Source organism: Beta vulgaris, chromosome 1 (assembly GCF_026745355.1).
Source record: "Beta vulgaris subsp. vulgaris cultivar EL10 chromosome 1, EL10.2, whole genome shotgun sequence".
NCBI classification, from domain to species: Eukaryota; Viridiplantae; Streptophyta; class Magnoliopsida; order Caryophyllales; family Amaranthaceae; genus Beta; species Beta vulgaris.
The window spans coordinates 6,788,998-6,807,229 of record NC_079202.1 but is presented as its reverse complement, the minus strand read 5'-3'; the positions used below and the strand labels follow the sequence as shown (position 1 = coordinate 6,807,229).

General features: G+C 35.8%; 2 protein-coding genes and 1 long non-coding RNA gene across 3 annotated transcripts; 2 read left to right on the top strand and 1 right to left on the bottom strand.

Annotated features, from left to right (window-relative positions):
• Positions 1-1,135: 1,135 nt before the first annotated feature.
• On the top strand, positions 1,136-1,828 carry LOC125494347 (uncharacterized). Its single transcript, XM_048637913.2, has one exon. The coding sequence runs from the start codon at positions 1,136-1,138 to the stop codon at positions 1,826-1,828; it is 693 nt and encodes a 230-aa protein (XP_048493870.2).
• A 7,074-nt stretch (positions 1,829-8,902) lies between these two features.
• On the bottom strand, positions 8,903-9,902 carry LOC104905123 (chaperone protein dnaJ 11, chloroplastic). Its single transcript, XM_010693572.4, has one exon. The coding sequence runs from the start codon at positions 9,773-9,775 to the stop codon at positions 9,221-9,223; it is 555 nt and encodes a 184-aa protein (XP_010691874.2). The 5' UTR covers positions 9,776-9,902; the 3' UTR covers positions 8,903-9,220.
• Positions 9,903-12,282: 2,380 nt separating this feature from the next.
• On the top strand, positions 12,283-15,962 carry LOC109136234 (uncharacterized). The gene is made up of 2 exons (XR_002041121.2): positions 12,283-15,161; positions 15,745-15,962. It is a non-coding gene; the product is annotated as an uncharacterized LOC109136234 (long non-coding RNA).
• The last annotated feature ends 2,270 nt before the right edge of the window (positions 15,963-18,232 follow it).

Here is an 18,232-nt window from a genome sequence, read left to right as displayed (position 1 = left end):
GTGCGTTTGTTCCTGGAAAAATGATTTCGGACAACTCTCTCATTGCTCTGGAAATTTTTCATACTATGAAGAAGAGGAATAATAGCAGGAAAGGCTTGATTGCGATGAAACTTGATATGAGTAAAGCCTACGATAGAGTGGAGTGGGGTTTTCTCAGGAAGCTACTGCTGACAATGGGTTTTGATGGAAGATGGGTTAATCTGGTGATGAGTTGTGTATCGACTGTATCGTATTCCTTTATTATTAATGGACGAGTATGTGGTTCTGTGACTCCCACTAGAGGATTGCGCCAGGGGGACCCTTTATCCCCGTTCTTGTTCATTTTGGTTGCTGATGCATTTTCTCAGATGATTCATTTTGGTTGCTGATGCATTGGCTAAGATGGGGAAAAATGTGTAAATCCAAATGTATGGGGGGCATGGGATTTAAGGATCTCGCGGTCTTTGATGATGCTTTGCTGGGTAAACAAGTCTGGCGTTTATTACATTACAATAAATCACTATTAAGTCGGGTAATGAGTGCCAAGTATTATCCTCATGGTGATGTTTGTAAAGCGAGGTTAGGATACTTTACCAGCTATTCGTGGCGAAGTATCTGGGGTGCAAAGAGCTTGGTTTTGGAGGGTTTGATTTGGAGAGTGGGAGATGGCAGGAAAATTGACATATGGAGCGAACCATGGGTGGGGGACGAAGAAGGCAGATTTATCAGAAGTGATCGGGTGGAGGGGCTAGAAGTGGTGGGAGATTTAATAGATGTGGAGAAAAAGGAGTGGAATACGGAACTAATTGACAGACATTTCACTGAGCATGATCAACGTTGTATTATGGCGATTCCTTTAAGTGCTAGAGGTTTAGAAGATGAATTAGTTTGGGCGTACTCAAAGGATGGCACCTATTCGGTGAAAACTGCTTATATGTTGGGGAAAGGTGGGAATCTGGAGGATTTTCATAGAGCGTGGAATATTTAGTGGAGCTTAAATGTGTCGCCTATGGTTCGCCATTTTATGTGGCGCGCCTGCACAAGTTCCCTCTCGGTACGGGATGTGCTTAAGCGACGTCACCTCGTCGAAGATGCTGGTTGCCCCTGCTGTGCCAGAGAGGATGAGACACAATCACATTTATTTTATAACTGCCCGATGTCGCTAAAACTGTGGGAAGTGCTGGATTGTCACATGTTATTACAAGGGGTGGAAGATGAAGGCATGTGTGATACTCTTGTTAGATGGAGTGAGATGGATGCAAAGGTGGTCCAGAAGGGCTGTTATATCCTCTGGAATGTGTGGGGTGAAAGGAACAAGAAAGTTTTTGAGAATACAAGCCATCCTGTCCCTGTTGTGTGCCAGAGAATCATGCGACAAGTTGATGATTTTAATTGCTATGCGGTGAAGATTTATGGAGGATTGCGGTCCATCACCACTCCGAGCCCAGGCCGATGGCATGCTCCCCCTGCTGGTGTTATTAAACTGAATACAGATGCAAGCTTGGCTTATGAAGGTTGGGTGGGGCTGAGTGTGATAGCCCGTGATTTGGAGGGTAAGGTGTGCTTTGCTGCAACTAGATGTGTGCGTGCCTACTGGCCTCCCGAGGTAGCTGAATGTAAGGCCATTTATATGGCAACCAGATTGGCCAAAGCTCATGGGTATGATGACGTGATTTTCGAGTCTGATTCTGTAGTAGCTACCAAAAGATTAACTAAAGCAGCAATTTTCTTCTCAGATTTGGATGCAATACTTGAGACATTCTTTCTATGTGTAATGCATTTTCTTCTGTTTCCTTTTCTCATGTTAGAAGGGATGGGAATTGTGTGGCCCATAACCTTGCTAGAGTAGTGCCATTTGGTGTTGAGCAGTGTTGGGAGCGTCATTGTCCTATTATTGTAACACCTTATGTACTTATGGACACTTTGTCCCTTTGATTAATGCACTTCTCTTTCCCCTCAAAAAAAAAATAGTCATACGTGCCTCTCAAATCACCACCCTATCCTCCACCATCTTCATCACCACCGGGATTCTCCTATCCTCGTCGGAAATCGCCACCCAAAAGTACTCCTTCAAGCTTACCTATTTTCGCAACACACACCACACTTTCTCTCTCCCCTGTTTCGAACCAAACCACCTGCCCACCACCCTTCCCCCCACTACGGCACCGTCGTACTTCTAACACCATACACACCACCCTACGTCGTCGCCCAGACTCGCCGCAAACCAGCCGCGTCTCTCTTTCCTCTCACCCACACTCTCTCTCTCTCCTCCTTGCGCTGACGAGCCATCTCCCAGAACCGCCTGATTTCACGACTTCCGCTGCGACGCCTCGCCACTGCTGCCGGAGCTCCACCACAACGCCAACCTCCCTTTTCTTCCTCCCTTGTTTTTGTGCCTGATAAGTGAGCAGGAGGTGTGTCAAATACCTCTATACTCCTTAATCTTTATATTTTAAGTTGTTAGTTGCGTTGTTAATAATCTAGGCTCAAAGACCCAAGCAATATATAAAACTCTAAATTGGGCTCAAATATGAATTTTCTTATTGTGTACTTAAACCATATTAATTAAATTATTAGCTATTTTTTTAAAAAAAAAAAAGAAACCCAATTAATCAGGTCTTATAATAGTAATTGTCAATTTATTCTTGTAATCTGAAAATCGTAACTGAATATTAGGAATTTTATGATTAGTTGGGCTACAATAACTGAAATTGTTTTATAACTCGTTGAAGATAATTTAGTTATAAAATTGAATAAGGTACCTACCTCTGTATCCGATTCTTCTCCTCAGGATATTCAATCGGCTTATTCTCCGACAATAGATATTCGGAGTCTCCCCTTGTTTGTTGTAGTTGGTTGGGTTTATCAATCTTAGTATAACAAATGATACGTTAAATATAATCCTATTAATCAAAGTAAAGTAGGTAAAGTTAATTATAAAAGCTTAAATAATGAGTATCTGTAATGTCAACACCGATATTCAATAATAAAAATAATCATAACAACTAAAGGTCTAAATGCTAAAATAAAATGAATATTTATATTTTCATTGTCTAATTGCATGCTTAGATTAAAACGAAAGGATATTACAGCTTCCCCGACTTTGAAGATTATTAAGTAGGAATCGAGGTAACATTTATTTCTAACACTCACGATCCCTTTCGAAATATGTTTGTGAAATCATTTTTATATTATAATCATAAGAGTTTGTGTGACGTGATCCTTATTCTGGATTGTGGGACACTTAAATTGTTTATGAATCAGTTTTCCTATAGTGTGAACTTATGAGTTATTGATGCTCAAGTATGATTCATGAAAAATATAAGGTTTATGCCGACGAATGTTAAACAAACGAAACTGATAAATGAAAGTGAAAGAGGCTCTGGCAGTATCATGTTACGCTTATCATCTACTTTATGGTCGTGCACGTACCTTCGCACCCATCGTACACCTGAAAAGAGAGTCGGGCACCTTGAGGGTGTTATGGTACTACTCTATTTTGGTGCGAGCAGTGTATACAATAAGAGAGCTGGGATCCTTGAGGATCATCGCATGGTGGGAGACGTCCTGCATGTCTATACTTGTCAGTTACCAAGCTAAAAGATGAACAGATAATTGGAACTTATGAAGTTTCAAGATGCTACTTAAAATTGTTCACCTTGCTATTATTTCATTACTGATTTCTAATGTGTTCTACAATATTCTCTTCTCCATGTTTGCAAATAAAATAAATTGAAATGAATTTACAGTGTTTGGGTAGTATGTTACTGAGTTTCGACTCACGATGTTGCTTTTGGTTTTAGGTACTGATGAAGGTGACGGGATGGCGTAGAAGTGAGGATGGTCAACTACTTTACATATATGAAAAACTATATTGGTTATGTAATCTAAACTTATGATCACTAGAACATGAACTTAATGATGTTTAGAGGTTGGAGCTTTACAAAAGGGTATCAAAGCCGAAGGTTTCTAAAACCTGAACTAGAACCGTAATGGTTTTACATAAATTAATTTTAATGTAAAAATGGTTTTAGGTGAAATGGCATAATAAATAATAACGACAATAATATTATTAATCATAGGATAGAAATAGTTGGGCTATGTAAGATAATTAAGGAAAAATAAATAAAAATTTAAGTTCTATAAGTTGATGAATAAATAGAAAAACTCGAATAACCATGAGCATGAGCGTTAGGATCGAAAATGGGATAAATTTTCCTTACTTTTTGAATGCACTGTGGCCTAATTTCATCAAAAGTGATATGAATGTAAAATGTTCAGTGTGATAGAAAATGGCAACAAGTGAGAGTGATCACGCTGAAGGAGGAAATGAAAATCACGTGTCCGATGTGTCACTGGAAGAAATGAGGTCAAGGCTCGATGCTTTGCGAAGGGACCAGATTTTCAGAGAAGCCACCGGAGACGTTGCTAACGATAATAGAACGGACTTATTAAGACTTGTAATAATGGAACTCTTGCAAGGAAATCGACAAAAGTCCAAATCAGAGCAAGAAAAATGCTCTAACATGTTTAAGCGATTTTCTGCTCACAAACCACCAACCTATGATGGCAAGACGGATCCTACCGAATTCGAAGAATGGATTAATCGTATGGAGAAACTAATTGACGCCACTCAGTGTGCTGAAAAATGAATGGTGAATTTCGCAGTATTCTATCTGAAAGGGCAAGCAAACCTTTGGTGGAAGATTGCAAAGGGAATCCAAAGCCAACCCGGCTTTGGATGGGAAAATCTGAAGGGAGCAATGAGAAATCGATTTTACCCTCAAATTCTGCAGCTCAAAATGGAATCTGAGTTCATCCATCTCAAGCAAAGGAATATGTCAGTGTTAGAGTATGCTGTGAAATTCAACGAGCTTGCTCGATTTGCTCCTAACTTAGTGTCGACGGGTCGACAAAGGATGAACCGCTTTGAAGAAGACCTTATTCTTGATCTTCAGGAGAAACTTGCAGCACACATGAGTACATCCTTCCAAGAGCTCTACGATAGGACTACCAATGTTGAAAGAAAAAGCAAGCTTCGTAAAGAGATCTTTGAGAACAAAAAAAGAAAAAGAATTTTCAAAACCAACCCAACAATGGGTCATTCAAGAGGCAAGAAACTGGAAATCGAAGTGGAAATTTTGGAAACCAAAATCAAACTCGATGATGCTGTAAGTGTGGGAAGTGGAACCATATTGAGAATGTAACAGCCTGAATTCTTCCGACCAGCTTACAGAGGATTAAGTACATCGAAAGAGATCACTTCAGTCGTGATAACCCAGACTATTACCATCACACTCACCGAACTATATCGGAGAATGTGGAACTCAATTCACAATTCTATTCAATTCAAATTAACTATTACAACAGGACCTTAATTATCAAACTCTGTGCTAATAAATTTTTATAGAAAATCCGGTAGAGTTTCCTTTGAAAATAGGACAACCTTAAAGCGGGAAATAATATAAATCTGTTTACAATTTCAATTTATAAAATACTCCAGACTCAACAACCTTAACGCTTTCGCAGAGTAACAACCAACAGAGAACCAGGTGCACTAGCTAGCGATTCTTAAATACATAATTAGTTATAAATAATCTATTACTAACTATTAATACGTCGAGCGTCTTCACTTCGAAAACAAATACAATACTACACCATCTCGTATCAGTTTCAACTTGCAAAAGATTAACTCACGACTTCAACCTGAAAAATTTAGGATACTGCCACCCACCAAGTACAGGCCACATAAAATGACAAATAACATACACACATCAGCAAAGCTGAGTACTAAACCTGTAATAAGATCAACACATGCTTTGGTGGCTTTTACTTAAAAATGACTCTCAACGATCAACATGGTCAAAACAATCACATGTCATAACAATGTATAACATTTGTCATGTGGGACACATACATGATAATCACATCTGTTATAATAGTGCTTAGTATTAGTCTTATCAGACACATATAGGTAATACCTTTGTTCAAATATTCTTCTAATAATACATCATCTTTCACATAACAACAAACATAGTAAGAGGATTCCTAAACATTCACAACAGTGACATTTCATATCTCATTATTTAATTAACCATTCAACATCACAATTTCTTATAAATGATATGAGTTTACCAACTCTGATATAAACAATATACTTTATCTCCTTTAGTTAATTTCTTAGCGGAAACCCACACTTATGCTTTGATACTCTATCAATCATTTTCTTATACTATTATAAACAAACCCTTTTTAGGCAACAAATAACATAATAACTTTCACTATAACAATTTCTTATCGGGAATCAAATAACAAGATGCGATTCCTTATCGGGAATCCAACATTAGAATAACTTACTGTGATATGCTTCCTTATCAGGAAACCAATATTGACATTCATATTCAAATATTGAATAAACATTCATTACCTACCGATATGATTCCTTATTGGGAATCCAATATCGAAACAACTTACCGTGATACGATTCCTTATCGGGAATCCAATATCGAAAGAAGTTTCATAATTTGAGATTTTAACCTGGGGGAAAGAGAACGCGGCGGAGGAGACAAAGCTTACACTCCGATAGTGGGGTTCGTCACCCAACCGTTCGCTTTACTTTTTGGCCAATAACTCTGACTAGTCCTGAGTACATTTTTCCGCTGATTCAATCAGCCATCCACATGTTTCACATTACCTGATATGTCGCCGCCCGATTATCGCCCCACAAAGCAATGGCAGGTTTCCCTGTGGGGACCCCCCAAGGTTCACAGTCCATAAGGGTACTGTTTATGTCACCTCATCTGTCGACTCAAACGAGGCTACTTTCCCCTTTGGATCACTTCTCATTATCATTCATATTTCAATCAGATGATTCTTGGATCTCATCCAATAGTTTAATAATTCTTAACAGATTTGTATAACAAACTAAACCAGGATACTAACTTAGAGAACTATAATCTCTTAACATAGCATCCTTACAAGTATTCCAGGGCTATTACATATATGCTTTTCGATTCCTATTCCAATCATGAAACTTATAAACCGCAACAACTAATAGATACTCATGTTCACTAAACATCAACAACAATGACAAAAGGTATCTCAGTTAGAATTAACTGACGAGAGTTACTAAAGCAATGCCACACAACACATGCTTTTGCTTATAGATAGTTTATACTCTTTTCCATTTCATAATTAACAATTGAGATTTATTCCATGAATGATAATAACAGTTATCAAGCACCACCAACAACTTCCAATAGGTCTCTCTCTTAGAATTACTAAGGAGAGTTCAATTAAACACCGCATTCCAAAGTTCATTGAGCGAAGAGTGATTATTCAAACCAATTAAATATGGTCCAAGTTACACCAATAGGTGAATTCCAACTCACATAATCATTATAAACCATTATCGAGTTAACTTCCTGATTACATAAGACAAGTCAACCCCATACAATCTTCGATAATTATAAATCTCTTTGTGAACTAATAAACATATTTATACTTTAACCTTCTTACTTATAAACTTCGAAGATTAATAACAAATCACCCTTCTAGGTTGAATCCCATTAGGATTCAATAAACAATAATACTAATTAATAACCATTTTCTCTTAACTTTAAATAACAAGACGAATTGAATTAAATCTTCTTAATATAAACAGCTGAACTTAAGTAGAACAAAATAAGCTTAAGGTATTGGGAACTCATAGGCTTTCACTCTTAAGAGTCTAAAGAAAAGACTCTCGATCACCTGACATATTCCCGTCATATACTTCTTAGGTGCCATCCAATTAGTTTATAACTCAACGTTAAACTTTAGTTACTATTATACTTAGAACATACAAACACTAGTATTAAGTTTAATAACTTGATCAACACTATATTGGAACCATAGAAACATAGCTTACTTTTTATTAACTAATGACACTGAATTCCATATAAAACGAGTTTTTTTAATCAAACTAACTCTTATTATATATTGAACTATAACCACATGTTAACTAATGAAACTCATGGAACTCCATGTACGTATTAGTTAAGAGCGCATCTTTAGTTGACTTTGTTATACTCTTTTACTCTCCATAATCAACCTTCGAATTTATCTTAACAACAAGGACAAGAGTTAATAGCTATTCTTGTTAAGCTTAAGATAAAGAAACTAAACCAACGAATCTTCTTAATACATTTATTTTTTACCAGTCTACTAACTTTCTTACATTATAGATTAATCGAACTATATCTCAAAAACTAAGTCTATGATATTAAAAACAACGATGTCCTCCTTTATAGATATATTCTCATTAATGACATTTCAAAAATCACAAATAAACAAGCAACATTATTTTATAGTTCATACTACACAATTAACCAATTATCATATCTCACCAAATCCCATTTAGATGAATTAAACAAATTACTAGTTCTAATAGAAACTAGTTAATAATGGGTTTGACAATATGTCATTGACAAGATTAACTCAATCCGATATCTAAGCGTTTGTCTCTCGTTTCAAAAGCATATGTTTGAAATTGCGTTCTAGAAAAAAGTAAGTGTCGTTAAAGTTAATGTGAAGCAATAAAAATGAACCAGATATAGGTATATATAGAAATTAAATTCATTTTGTCTAACATGTGCATTATAGGAATAATAATCAAATAGAAATACATTATTGTAATATTAGCAATCTTTTACAAACATTGTACTTACACATACTTCAAAGAAAAAACAAATATTGCAACAAAATACAAAAACTTGTATCAATTCCATAATTTCTTTTTGCACAAGAACCAAGGTAAGGACAAAAGTTGAAAACATAAAGAAAGGAACCCCATTTATAATGTACTCGAAAAGAGATAATATATTGCCAAAATTGAAAATGGTAAAAGTAATAGTGTGTTGTCGAAAGTTAAAAACGATACAAGTAATAAAAAACGGATGAAATATATTATAAGAAATGTCATACGAAACTAATAGCGTAACACTAAATTTCATCCAAATGTACACGATTTTCTTAAAATATAATCTAAAGTGACATATATGTATATATATGTTTTTTTAATGCTAATTAAGGGCAAAGCTCCCAAATATATGTACACATATCTAACAAACTAGTAGTTTTTCTTAAGCTATTTGACTAAATTTTAACGGGGACATTTTCACAATCATGTCAAACCCGTAATTTTTCTATTAGCTAGCTAAAATTCAGCCAAATAGAATCTTTTTCCGCGCAACTCATACTCCTACCAACATTGATCAGTTTCCCAAGTACGGCGAGTATAACCAGAAAAGCCAGAACACGAGGTCGTACCACCACCATATTTAGTGGTCCCACTAGTAGTACAATAAGTAGGAGAATAACTCAAACGACGACCTTGAAGCCACATCATCCGATCATAATCCGCCCGTTTTTTAGGATCCGACAACGTGGCATACGCTTCATGGACCCTAATAAAGTCATCAGCTGACGTGGCATCTTTAGATTTAGCAACAGCACAAGCAACAACATCAGGGTGAAGAACTCTAGCCAATTTTCTATAAGCGGCCTTAATCTCTTTACCCGTCGCACCAGCTTGGATCCCCAAAACCTCGTACAACGACGACGTTTTCACCGAAGATGAAGCTACGCCGACAGAAGTCGTCTCATTCGCGGTGGCGGTGGCGTAGACGGCGGATATTGACGGAGTTGGTCGCCGGAAAGTGACGTAAGACGCCGGAGAATGACGTGGGCGGTTGAAAGTGGTGGAGGAGAGAGAGTTAAATGAGGTAGATGTAAATGTAGTGGTTGCAGAAGCCATTTTTTTTAAAAAAAAAAGAAAGAAAGAGAAGTTTAGATGGATGTTTTTTTAGATGGATGTTGAAGATTATAAGTTGAGACTTAAAAGAGTGGGTTGAATGAAGTTTATTGTTGCTCATGAAATTTTGGAGTTGAGATGTGTTTATATATAGAAATAAGATTAAGAATTAAGATAGTATAGAAGGAAAGGTGGGACCCAGGGATTAGTAAAGTAGAGGTATATAATAAGGGGCTTATCTAGAAACCCATAGGTGAGTGAGTAGGATCCGTGTGCTGCGTCAGAAATGTGTCGGTATCGTTTAGATCTGTGGCTGGTGATGTGGTGCCACTAATTTCTACAGTTGGGAAAAGAAAAATCGGCGTTTTGTTCCAGAACCTCTATTTGATTTTGACAATTAAGTTTTACAAGTCTAACGGTTAAGTCAATTCAATACTCAAGGTGCGAGTAGTCTAACGGTAGGAGTATTGTTATTGTCTATTTGTTCTTAAAATTTTTCTTTATACCCTCCCTAATAGTAACCCAAGGAATTCTTACAGCACCTTCAAGAAAAAAAATTATTAATTTGTTTTATATTTACATGAAACATTTCTATACGTACGCTGAAGGATGTATAACTTTAACGGTTTTCTCATCATATGCTTTTGACAGGTTTCTTTTAATAGAAATTTCATTAATTGAAGGTGAAACGATATCTATAATAGGTAATAAACAAAAACGAGATACAATCAAACAGGATAAATCAAATTCGTTTTGAATAAACTACAATAAACTAGTTTAAGCAATACAGCGCAACCCCTTTACATTTGCTGAATCACGCAGTTATTGTTGAGCAATTCTGTCATTCTGACATAGTTTGGCAAGAGCATTCTTAATCGAGCAATATTGATCGCATATGATATTTCAATACCTTCATGTTGAATCTCGAACTTCAATCAATGAGAGCAATTTCTTACACCTAAACACAAAAAAACCATACTGACAACTCTCATAGGAGAGAAGGATATCTCCACAACAGAGGATAAAAGTCCCATAACAGGGTTCGAAAAATCTCATAAAGAGAGACTAATTTATTCAACAAAATAAGAAAATGAACTCAAAACTGAAAATAAAAGGGGAAAACGAATTTATCATGGATGAAATCATCCACGACAGCTCCTAACTGATGAAGAATGGGTAGAGGAGGCTAGAATTTGAGAGAGAAGAGAGAGAGAGAGAGGGGGGGGGGGGGGGGGAGGGGAGGGGGAGGGGAGGCTAGCCCCTTAACAATGTTTTTGTATCCACCAAATAACAAAATATTTTTCAACATTCACCTTATGCTCCTGAGTTTCTTGAAAAGATATTAGAATGTCCTTAATAACTAACAATGATTAACTCATTTAATTATTAATCCTAATTAACCCTAAAAAAATCCAAAGTAACCCAAGTTAACCCTAATTTTCTATCCATAACCCTAACCACACAACCACCACCCCTCCCCCATCGCACCCCTGCAGCCCTACCTTCCCCCACCCCCACCCCACCCTCGCAACCCCCTCCCCTCCCTCGCAGCCTCGCAACCTCGCAGCCCCCCCCCCCTCACCATTTCTAAACAAGAAGAAGAAAAAGATGTTAAATTAATTCTATAGAAATAAATTCAATTGGAACTACTTATTGATCTGTTCTCATACTAGCTACACCAACAATTATAACCGACTGCTTCGCTTCAAAAATAAATGAAAATCCTAAGAAAAAGGTAAAATAGGGGATAAGGTTAACCCTGGCATAAAGGATGAAAAATTCAGTTATTTCACTAAATACTCCTGACAAAAAAATTTATTCACCAAATACCCCCACTTTTTTCAAAATTCACCAGATACCCATGAGTCATGACCTTTTAAAAAATTCACCAGATACCCCTAACCTTTAAATAAATCACCCAAAAATGCCCTTTTGGCTAACTGACGCCAGTGCTCCGCTAACTAATTAACTAATTAATCCTAAAAACTCTAATTAATCCTAAAAACCTAATTAGTCCTAAAAACTATAATTAACCCTAAAAACCTAAGTAACCCTAACCCAGCCCGCATCCCCCCTCGCATCAGCTAGTCCCTCCCCGTCGAATCCCCCATAACCACATAGCCCCCCCTCCCCCCGAATCCCCCACAACCACAAATCCCCCCATAACTCGAATCCCTCCCCGTCGAATCCCCCACAAATTGTGCCTCCTCCATCGCATCATCTAGTCCTTCGCTTACAAATCAGTCGCTCCCCCTCCCTCTCCCTCAGTCGCTCCCGCGAAATGGCTCGGTTTCTTCGACAATAATGGTGTTGGCGGCTGATTTCAGATCTACTATGTCAGCGAGAGTGAGGGAGGACTTGAATGAGGTCTAACGGGGGAGGGGGGCTGTGTGGGGGTTGTGTGGGGGCTGTCGGGGAGGGATGAGGGGGCCCTGCGTGGCTGCTGCGGGGAGGGGGGTGGGAATGGTGGGGTTGGGGTTGGGTGGTGGGGCTGGTGGGTGTAGGGTTGAGGGCCTGGGGTTGGTTTACGATGAGAGAGTTAAGGTTTACTTAGGGTTTAGTTAGGATCAATTAGGTTTAATTAAATTTAATTCGGGTTTTTAGGGTTTTTAAGGTTAATGACTAACAGAATTAACCGTCGTTAGTCATTAAGGGTATCTGGTGAATTTTATGTAAAGGTCAGAGATATGTGGTGAATTTGAAAATAAATGAGGATATTTGGTGAGTAAATTTTTTTGTCTAAGGTATGGTGAAATAACCAATTAAAAATTCCATTAACAATGTTGTCGACGAAAGATGCATGACGGGAACGATGGTAGCCTATGGTAGCGTGACAAATGGTGGTTAATGAGGGAGGTTAATTGCGATAAGGGACTAAGTAGGGTGATGATTTCTAAAACGAAGGACAATGCCTACTCTGGTAAATTAGCATATATAGTCATGTTAGTGCTATCATCGATGGTGGTTAGGGAGTGTTGAGACTGTGATGGAGGTGAAGTCAAGGAAATTGGATTGTTGTATAGGAATGTCATAAAGAATGTCATGAAATTGGGTGCTGGTTAAGAAAACTAAATAACAATATCATAAGGAATTAATTCAAAATGAAGAAATAAAGTTTTTTTTTTTGTTAAACCCAGACTTTAGAAAGATTATTTTATTTGGAGGAGAGATTGTAATTAGTATAATATATACATAGTAATTTCTAAAGTTCGAAAAGATTTATTTCTTTATTTATAATTGATTCTTTATGATATTGTTATTTAGCTTTCTTATCCAGAACCCCTCAGACGCTTGTTAGCTTTTGCCTATTAATAAATGGCAAAAATTACCAAGCTTATGTTGGATATTTTGAAACTTTTTTTGTCTTTTAAACAACTTTATCTTTTTACTAATTTCCGCATTTTTTTAGAATCTGGAACTATAACAAGTAAAAACAACTTTAAAATATAGATGAAGTATTACGACTCTCTCTTTTTTTGAGATAAAATAATATTTATACTTCCTCCGTCCTAAAATAAATAAATATTTTAGACCGTTTCAAAATAATAAAATACTACTTTATGGGTATTTACTTCACTCTATCTCTTTGCTCATCATATGGATCTCTCTTTTTCTTTCTCTCTACCTCCCTCCTCTCCTAAATTCCGTACCAAGCCCCTATATTTCATTAAAAATGAAACAAAGAAAGTATCATATTTGATTGGTTCATTTGTTGGTTACTCTGGAGAAGTATATCAAAAAAATCAAACAATACAAAACTATTTAAAGAGCTTTATATTTAACTTTTCATTGTTTCGTGTTCTCTATATCAATAAATAAATCTCATTTCAAATTATGATTATTTATGTTCAATAGTTATATAAATAAAATTATTCATGTAAATCAAATATAATTAAAAAAATTATTTCCGATTACATATAATACAGAATACGTAGAGAATGAATATCTCTATTAACAAACCTCCTTTATAGTCTATACCTTTCAAAAGAAAAAAGATCTTCCCCTTAAAAGAAAAAAATTAATTTCTTTCGATGACTAATTTAATACATTTAATGATTAGATCTACTTTTATATTAAAATTAGACCGTTTTTTAAATAATTTTTTGTTTAAAATAAACGATGCTTTCAGTATGCCCAAACAGGGACAGGCAGACAACGTCCCATGTTCATGGTTCATGTAACACATTGACTATTGCATACAGAAAACGGTGATCTAATGAGCTGTCGATATGAAAATATCAAAACCTTAGCAAGTGGAAATTTCTATTGGATAAGGCCAATGCTATGGGGGCCCACTTCACGAGTCGCCGTCAAATGGGCCTAACGTGTCATTTTGAAATCTGCAAATTGCAATGTAATGATGATGGATGACTGGATAAGAGAATTGGGCCTCGGAAAGTTTTGTATTTATTATTGTCAAGAGGGAACAGTTAGTGAAAAAGACATCATCTTGGAGAAGTAGTGAATGCTGATGGATTAGGATTTTAGTGTTATCATCTTTTTTTACATACTACTTCTTGTATGAATCTAACCTTCTAGAGGACTTGAAATTTGGGAGAATGGGAGGGATATAGATTCATCACCAAATCCACGTCACTCATGTGTGTCTAAGGTTATCTTCTCAAGCCTCATCTTTGGTCACTATATAGAAACTCCTTCTCACTCTCCTTCACCTTAAATGAAAGTTCAAAGCTGTGTAATTCAACTTATTTTAATGGTTTTATTTAGTTCGGTTTATTTTTCAATTTCTATAAGAAAAGAAACATTAAATATTTTTCTTTAAGAAAAATCGGATAAGTTTAGATAAGAATTAATCAGTTCGACAAATATAAGATTTGACAGACTCGTAAAATAGAGTCTAATAAGTTCAGGTAAGGTTTAATAAGTACTAATAAGTTGAGATAAACAAAAATAAATTGAAAAAAACGAGTCAATATCAAATATATGTATAACATTATTTAAACGCATATTTTATGTGTGAAATCTTTCAAGAGTGAAGGGTACATTTAGGACCTAAACTATTAGTATTTTCATCGTTCATGACCTGGTACTTTTTTATGCACCGTTTAGGAGCTAATGTCAATTGTCGTTGCCAAATTGTAACTATGGTTAAGTGTGGGGCCCAAATAAATTAATAAATTGTCAAAACCCAAAAAGCAATGATTTGTTGTAATTTTGGAGCAGAGGAAAAACGCAACGTTTGATGACTCTTTGCACTGATATCCATAAACTTGGCGCCACAAAACATGGCCTCCACTCTCTCATCCTTTGTACTCATTAACTCCAACACTCTTCATCTTCCATTCTTGTCAATACAAGCTCTCTGTCAGATTGAAAGAAGGCGGCTTCAGGAGAGATTTTTTCTGCAAAACACATTAAAATCATCAAGGTAATTTTCTTTTTTATCTCATGCACTTAAATCTTCATGTTTAAATAAAGTTATGAATTAGGGTTTTGTTTGAATTTCGAATTTTATAAATCATATATCTATGCGAATTTGATGTTAAGTTGTTTCAATTATGCTTTCCTATGTGTTTGTTAGTTGTTGAATGTTTTGATCATAAAATCTCGCTGAAAAATTTCAACTTTCATGTTTTCATGCCCTTCTAAAAACTATTACAATGTAAGCATTTTCTTTCCCTTAATTACATAACATTACATTTTCATTAGCAAAAAGAAAATTACAAACACTAACACTGCCATAACAATCCTACATTTCATTAGCTTCTTGTTGATATCTTCCACTTCATCTTCTAGTTTCATCTTGCTTCTAATGAAAGCCACCATCTCATCCCTTATTTCAAGAGGATGAGGACTGTCAATCCACTCAAGGAATGGGCAACCCCTTCTTGTTCTATCATTTTCACAAATATAAAACCTCATGAAATGATTTCTCAGAGTTTTAGAAACTCTTTTCTTTGCTACTCTGCCACAATCACAAAGCACTTCATTGAAATACATGTTCTTTGCAGATGGAGTTTTCCTTATTTCCAGTTTATGGGTGATAATGATTGCTGATTGAAGAAGCTGACCAATGGAGTTTTTCTTATTTTCTGTTTTTTGGCTTCTTAATATATTTTGGGACATCAGAAAATTCCCTTGCTTTTTTTGGGTTTGTTTTTATAGCTCATATTGTGGAACTGTACTTCAGGAACTGAAAGCTCCAAAAATTCCAACGGTTACTTCTGAATTTTAATTTCCTTTTTTTTGTGTAGTTAACCTCGGTTGAGTTAACGATGAGTTAACTTGCCGAATTCTTGTCCACAGGTCCTAAAGAGTGCATAAAATAGTTGTAGGTCCTGAATGGTAAAACAACTGATTGTTTGGGTCCTTTTTGTACCCTTAACTCAATCTTTCAAGCCTCAAGTATTGGTTTCTCATACTTAGAAGAAGAGGTGATTTTTTTTCTCCAAACCCCTAATATTGGAATCAATATTTTTTAAAGTAAATATTAAAAATAAATTACACATTGTTAATGTATCGCCGCCATCATCATGCCCTAACGACCCCCTCCAATTACAACACTAGTGGTGTAAATTGGATGGATCGGATTGTACTTTGGCAAATCCAAATCCAGCGAAAGTTTTTTGCACTTGAGAAATCACTAGAGAAAAAAAAAGGAAGGGTTGCGCTGGAAGGGTTGCGTTTTCTTTAAAACGCAACCCTTCTTGTATATGAAGGGCTGCAGTTTTTGGGCTAACCGCAACCCTATTAATTGAGTCCAAATCTGACCTAAACATTTTTGAATGTAACGCAGTCCAGTCCAAAACCTTTTTTGGAGTCCAAATCCACTCCAGTCCAATTCGCAATATACATAATTATGTTTTCCAAATTAGGTTCGTACCATTTTCTCACTAACTAAGATTTGAAAAATCAAAATTATTATTGCAAAATAAAATTTCGAAGGAAATTGGAGTATGGATATATTAAAATAATAACCCGAATCCATTGAGTAACTTCATTTGTTTCAAAGATTCTAAAGTCTTTAATAACTTGCAAATTGCAAAAATAGAAGACCCAACTTTCACAAATAAATAAAAAAATGTTTCTCAGCAATATCCAATATGTAAGCATCCATCTGCAACATACAAGTACAGTAGCAAGATAAGGTTCAAGTGATGAAGATCTTTATCTCAAGTTAGAGTTTTTATGTTGTAGACACATAATCGTGTCTCTCTATTTAAGGATCTAATGATGAAACATACTGCGGTATTAGTCGGCGCGATCCAACGGAAGAGCAATCTAAAGAACTACTCCAAAATTTTATTTCGAAATGATATTCTAAATCTCAATTAATTATTCATGACAATTAATTGTATTTGAGCCAAATTCTTTGAAAAGCTCAATTAATTGATAATTAATTAATTTATTTTAATAAGCAAATATTTTCAAAAGATATTTTTCATAAGTTAAAATCAGATTTTATCCCGTAAAATCAGATATTCGTAATTAAAGGGATAAGAGAAATCTTTTAAACGCAATTTCAAATAAAGCTGGCGAAGGCTCGCCAAGAGTCAGGTTGGTGCACCTAGCGCACCAACCTGCGCTAGCGCACGACTGTGCGTCAGGCGCAGGTCGGTCCACCTGTGCCAGGTGCACTAATCTGCACGTGACACGTGGATTCCTAATTCATTCAGAGTCTTGCGTCAAGTGCAAGTCTTTGCATGAAACACGTAGTTTCTTTCTTATCTTTTTCAAAATACGTGCCACGTGTACGATTTTTACTAGGCATGCCGCGTCATGCGCTTGACACGTCAGTTGCGCTAGGCGTAGTAGGCGCGTGAGGCGCAGTTTCGTTCTGCCTATAAATACTCCTGATTTCTTAAATTACTTTGATTATTATTTTACAAATACAAAAAACACTTACGAATACTTACGAACACAAATTCTCTCAAAATACTCAAAACACTCAAAACACTCTAATACTTTCAATACCTTCAATCTATTCCTAATCAATGCGTTCTTGGTTCCGCGATTGCTCCACCTAAAGATCTTTCTACTTTTCAATCTAAACCACATAGGTATAATCTTGAGGATCCTTGAATAAATTAATTATTTTTTATATTGAGGTTACTAACTGTTTTTTTTCGTGATTTAGATCTTTAATATAAAAAAACGCGCCTTTGTATATTCTAATCCCTTTTCTCTTTTTATTACATTATTATATTTATTCATGCCTTTGTATATTATATGCTTGCCTAATCGTTCTATGCATATTATATGAAGTTCCCGCATGATTTTTATACCCACATGTTATTATTGCTAAACATGACCTAAAAAATTATTCTAATATTAATCGGATTAATTTGGACAACCTGCTAGATTCCATGTAAATTGATTGCATAATAACTTATCACTAAAAATAGTCTTTTATGTGTTTTCTGAACCAGTTTAGACTAAATATTATTTAGGGTGTATAAAAATATAATATGATTAGTCTCTGGCATAAAATTTGTAATG